Below are 6,000 nucleotides of genomic sequence, written 5' to 3'. Positions count from 1 at the left end.
GGTCAGGAGGGGAGGATTCACTGCTTCCATTTCATTTTAAGCGTATCAATCAATCAATCAATCAATCAATCAATCAATATAAGTCATATACGGCATAGAAATTCCTGTAGTAATAGCATTTATGATATAATAATAATAATAATTATTATTATTATTTCGGAAATAGAAAAGTTTGTTAGTAGTTGGTATTAGCAACTACAAATGGTGTAAAGTAACTATGTACATTTAAGTAGTACAATTTTGAGGTATTCTTTACTTTACTTCTACTCCACTACATCTCAGAGGCAAATATTGTACTTTTTACTGCACTACAATTATTTGGAAACTTTAGTTTAGATTACATACATTAATCACTTAAGCCCTATAAGGCTATTTGAAAATAGCTGATCTACAAGCTCACAAGGCATAGAATTGCAACGAGTTGTGAGCTTGTAGATCTGCTATTTTCAAACATTTTAGTACTTACACTTTTGGTTTTAAACATATTTTGATGCCAATAATTTTGTACTTTTACTCAAGTCATATTTTGAACACAGGCCTTATTTTTACTTGTAAGTTACAGAGTATTTTTATATTATGGTATTGCTAATTTTACTTAAGTAAATAATCTTTTTCCACCACAAATTTTAACAAATAACAACATAACAAAATAACAACAAACTTTACTATTTTTTAAATTGCGTCTAAAAAGACACAAGCGGTGCATAGCAACCGTAAGCCCTTGGCGCATGCGCACCGCTCACCACTGATGCACTGTGGGATTGGCAGAGTATTGACATAGCAACATCAAGCAGCAGAGAGACTAGAGAGGGTTTCTCTTTCCCCTTTACGTTTTAAACACTCGCGCTTTTTACAGCTTGTTTTTCATTATATTGGCATTAAAAAAAAACACCGTTATCCAAGGAAAGCGACCCTAATAGACCCGCTGCTATGAACGCGGCGGTGGTGAAAAAGACCCAGGAGTCTCTGGGGAAGGTGATCAAGAAGCCTCCTCTGACCGAGAAGCTGCTCGCCAAGCCTCCGTTCAGGTACCTGCACGACATCCTCAGCGAGGTGGGTGACATTGAACAGCGAGTTAACACTACGCACGCTTTTTACCCTGGGAAAAAGAACAGATCTACAAGTGTCAGCTTCGTAGATCTTTTCTTTTCTTTTAGGCAGGGGACTCCCCTGGACCCCCCCCCCCCCCCCCCCACGTAGCAGCCCAGAGAGCTAGCCAGCTAATATGCTAACAGTGGTGGAGAGAGTAGCTGTAGAATACAACTCTCGTAGACGTATTTATGATTCCGACGTTTTCAATCTACGAGAGTTGTAGGGTTCACCCCCCATGGACGCAGGGACTTTCTGCACTATGCCCCGTAGACACTCCAAACATGTACAAATTGAAAATAAAGGTGCTTACCCCCAAGCTCCAAATGTTAACTGTCTCTACGCGGTAGTAGTTTCATGTAATAATCCATATCTTTCAATAAAGAAGTGTTTTGATGCCGTCTGTGGCCGATTCTGTCGGAAGTTCCCAATGGGCGGTAGTGACGGGTAGTGACGGGGCGCATCCGGTGAAACCCGGAATTACACTAAATGTAAACAGGAAGTTAACGAGGGTGAAAAAATGGCGTTCGGCCACAGACGGCATTAAAACACTTCTTTATTGAAAGATATGGATTATTACATGAAACTACTACCGCGTAGAGACAGTTAACATTTGGGGCGTGGGGGTAAGCACCTTTATTTTCAATTTGTACATGTTTGGAGTGTCTACGGGGCATAGTGCAGAAAGTCCCTGTCTCCATGGGGCGTGAACCCTACAACTCTCGTAGACTGAAAACGTCAGAATCATAAATACGTCTACGAGAGTTGTATTCTACAGCTAACACTACGCACGCTTTGCCTGGGAAAAAGAATAGATCTACAAGCTGACAACGCGATCTATATGTAGATCTGTTCTTTTCTTTTAGGCAGGGGATCCCCTGGACCCCCCCCCACGTAGCAGCTCAGAGAGCTAGCCAGCTAATATGCTAACAGTGGTGGAGAGTAACTTAAGTACATTTACTCAAGTACTGTACTTAAGCACTATTTTGAGGTGTGTTTTACTTTACTGGAGTGTTTCCAATTTTCTGTACTTTTACTTCTCATCTCATCTCAGAGGCAAATATTGTGCTACATAAAACACAACAATACAATATTGCTTCAATACAATATTGTGCTACATAATTACAATTATTTGACCATTTTAGTTAATAGTTACTTTGTAGTTTTAGATTATTGTTACAAATCATACATTACCACTTCAGCCCTATTTAAACTTTGGCTATTTTCAAAAGATTTGTTTATACATTTGAAAACTTGTGAAATGGGACATTCTGCATAATGAGTACTTTTGGTACTTTTAAGTATATATTTGTACCAATACTTTTCTACTTTTACTCGGAACAAAGTATTTCTACAATGCAGTATTGATACTTTTAACTTAAGTAAAACATTTGAGTACTTTTTCCACCACTGATAATAAGCAAGTTCACTTCCCCAAAGAAGCCAGTCAGTGCAGTCAGTGTGGACTTTTGGCCTTCATAGCAAGACATTTTTAATGTCAACTACACCACAAGCAGGTGGCAACCTGAAGTCACAGAGCTATAAGTTATAGCTCTGTGACTATACAGCATAGCAACAATGTTAATCTATAACGTTTACCACCATCATACCAGAAGCGTCGTTTCGTTGCTATAGGGACCATAGCCTGCAATAACTATAAACAAACCATTGGGTGCTTCGTCTCTTGATGATCCTCCTATATGGAACTTATTAATGAGTGTGTTTCATCATCAGTGGAGTACTGTTCAGGTTAGATAATCAGCTATCTGACCTGGTCAGCCTCAACGCTCTGATCCAAAGGAGCTTATGTTGCATGCGTTGCTGCTGGACTACTTGATGATAATAATAAAGGCCATCGGACCTCCAGCTAATGTTTCATAGATTCTAACTTGTGTTTGTTTGTTTTGTTTTAAAAAAAACGCCACATGCAAGAAAAAGTCAGGCTGCCCACATACACGATTATACAAATAGTAGAAGGCCCTTTGCGAAGTGACAGTACGAGGTTATCGGATGCTTAATCATACATTACACGATTATTGTTTTTTCATCCCCTGATAGTTGCCATCAACAGTAACACAACTGCTCTTCAGTTGTCCTCGGCAACCTCATGTGAGGTCAGGTGCAGACCCGGGTCAACAGGTGTTAGCATGATGTACTTGTTTGTTTCTTCTAATGTCTCTGGAGTACCTGCTGACTGGGGTTACCACAACTGGACGCTTAAGTTCAGATCGGTGTCAGAGGAGATGTTGTGGACAGAAAAAAATATTCAAAATTAGGGTTGCAGCAGTTAATCGAACTAATCGATGTAAGTGATTATAAAAGAATATATTTCCAAATTTTTAGTATACAAGTTTAACATCTGGCCTATTTTGTCCATAGTACATTATTTATTTTGATTATTGGTATCGGTCATTGTCAGTCCTTTCTTTGTATATTTAAGTTATTTGTCATATCTGCCCCGTGCAATTTTTGTTTACACAGCCTAAAAGAACAGAAATGTAATTCTTATGTTCCAATGTCCAGTGGAAAAACATAATTCAATCGTGAATAGCAATTATTTGTATGACAATTAATAATCATCAACAAGTACAATTTCATGATCTTGACAGTCCTAAGTGACTACTCTGAGTCGCCTTAACACAAGGACTAGTAGCACCTCCACTCATTTCTATCTGGAGTCGTTCAGCAGTGATGTGCCACCATAACAAGAATTAAAATTTCATGAGTAACACTAATGCAATGACATTTTTATCCTAAAACAGCAAGAATTTTTGTCCTACTTTTTTTTTTGAATGAATGAATGCCATTGACTTTGGTATGATATGATATGATGTATGTGGTTTTAAAATTGCAACTTTCAGTAGAACCGTAACTTAAACGCTGAGTATATATGCTTAGATTTCTTCTACAACTGCCTGTATACTTATACTAGCTGTGTGTGTGCGCGCGCGCACACACACACGCACACGCACACGCGCAAGCACAAAAGCAATCCAATTCATTTAGGGGTAAAGTTCAGTGAAATCTGTTTTCCTTTTTCAAAACACTCTGAGGTGTTATCTCATGCCCTCCACCTGTTGTCTCATCTTTCGCGGCTCATGTATATTTGATAAAGGGCAGGTGTGACTCAATTTTTCTGATTAGCCACGTGTGTCTGACTGCAGGAATTGAATGGGGTAAAGTTATTAAGTCATGGATTTGATCTGTGAACATGGTATTTCAGTCATTTCTGAACTAGCTAACTAACTACTGAACTAAGTGTTGCACTTTTTTCAACAGTGAACAACAAGCCGATATTTTCACTAAAACGTGAAATTAGTAGCCATCCTCAAATACAAAGACAAATGTAATGTCAATGAAATGTATAAAAAACTTAAAAGAACATTTTAATCATCCCACATGGTTTAAATCCTAGCAAAACAGGACACATGTCAATAAGTATAAGTGCCTTACTGCTATGATTGAGCTCAGTGTAAAAAATAAAAATCATGGTCAATAACAGTCTCTCTCTTTTGAAAGTGCCCCTCTTGCTATATAGTAGTATATTTCGTAGGATATCCTCTTGTAAATGTCATTATTCCTCTGTTTTTATGCATTCAGCAGTGCAACCTTCTTTTCCCAATTAATTTTTTCCTGTGTTGCTCCCTACTTATAGGTGATCAGGACCACTGGTTTTATGAAAGGTCTTTTTGGCGAAAATGAGATGAAGTCAGATAACGTTAAGGTAAGCTGGTTCAACAAGGCCTTGTTCAGGTGATTTTAAACTGTTTAGGCACAGCTTTGTCTTCCTCTGTGTCCAACTCACACTTTTCACTTTGACATTCAGGTTAAGTTGAACAATATCAGTTTAAAGAAGCAGCTTCAAATACCTACATTTACAGTGGGGATGAGTAACACTGTCCCCCTTCAACAAATGACATTGCTAGGCCATTTAGCTAGGTACTTGACTCAAAACTGCCCCAGTGAAGCTGCTCTACAGCCAATAGTAGAAGAGTGTTGTGGTGCTGTGGTGCTCCCAGGCGTGAACTGTGTTCCTGTATGAATTTGAAGCAATGTTTTTCTGGAAAAAGAACATGCATACTCAGCAGCAATCTCTCCCTGAATAATAAAACTTACAGAAATATGTACGTATTGGGTAGTTGTGCTTCCCCAATGGCTTTCCTTTGTCATATTGTGTGAGAGAGGGAAGGAGATAGGTTAATAGTAGGGTTGAACAGTTAACCGAAAAATTCTCGTAATAAGAACTATTGCAACTTCCAAATGCTGCAACTAATTGCAAAGATTGCAGCAAATTGTGACTGTTACCTAGCCTGGTAAACCCTCCCTCCGGAAATCTCATTTCCATTTGATTTCAGGAGTGAGTCTGGCCTGATCCGCCTTTCTGCAATATTGGCTGTGCTGGAGTTGGGCGGGAGTAATACCGTTGACTGACAACCCCTTCAGCCAATGATAATTTTTCCCCTTCAGCCAATCAGCAGTTCACCAGTCTTAATGTGACGCAACGGGACTTTTGAGACAGCCATGCCCAAAATGGGTTGCCTTATTCGGATACATGGGTGTCACTGCCCGCCCCTACCGGTTCTCTAAATTTTTATTTTTAAATAGGCTTTGTCATGATTAATTGACCACATATATGAAGTTAAACAACTAAATTCTATCCAAACGATATCTTACAAGTAAATTCCGTGCCTCAAAATAGAAGTTAGAGAGCTTTTTGAAGTAAAAAAATAGCGGAGAATATAGCGGACAAGAAAAAGATGGCTGCCGTTCGTGTTTTGGGCTCACTCGAACTCGCCACCTGATTGGCCAACGTAAGCTGTCAATCACAGAACAATGAGCGACGACGCTGATAGGCTCGTCCGTTTGGCGTACACAGCCAATATTGCAGAAAGGCGGATCAGGCCAGACTCA

The 6,000-nt window shown here is 39.2% G+C and overlaps 1 protein-coding gene across 1 annotated transcript in view; it reads left to right on the top strand.

The window, feature by feature from the left end:
- The first annotated feature begins 776 nt into the window (after positions 1–776).
- traf3ip1 (TNF receptor-associated factor 3 interacting protein 1) overlaps positions 777–6,000 on the top strand; it is a 40,408-nt gene continuing 35,184 nt past the window's right edge. Inside the window, exons 1-2 of the mRNA XM_080456917.1 lie at positions 777–1,053; positions 4,745–4,813. Coding sequence (XP_080313043.1) covers positions 931–1,053; positions 4,745–4,813 — 192 coding nt within the window. The 5' untranslated portion in view covers positions 777–930. The remainder of the gene's footprint in view (positions 1,054–4,744; positions 4,814–6,000) is intronic.

The sequence above is a fragment of the Gymnoscopelus braueri genome (genome assembly GCF_963280865.1).
Source record: "Gymnoscopelus braueri genome assembly, chromosome: 18".
NCBI classification, from domain to species: domain Eukaryota; kingdom Metazoa; phylum Chordata; class Actinopteri; order Myctophiformes; family Myctophidae; genus Gymnoscopelus; species Gymnoscopelus braueri.
Note: the sequence above shows the minus strand (reverse complement) of the source record. Positions and strands in the feature narration are given on the sequence as shown.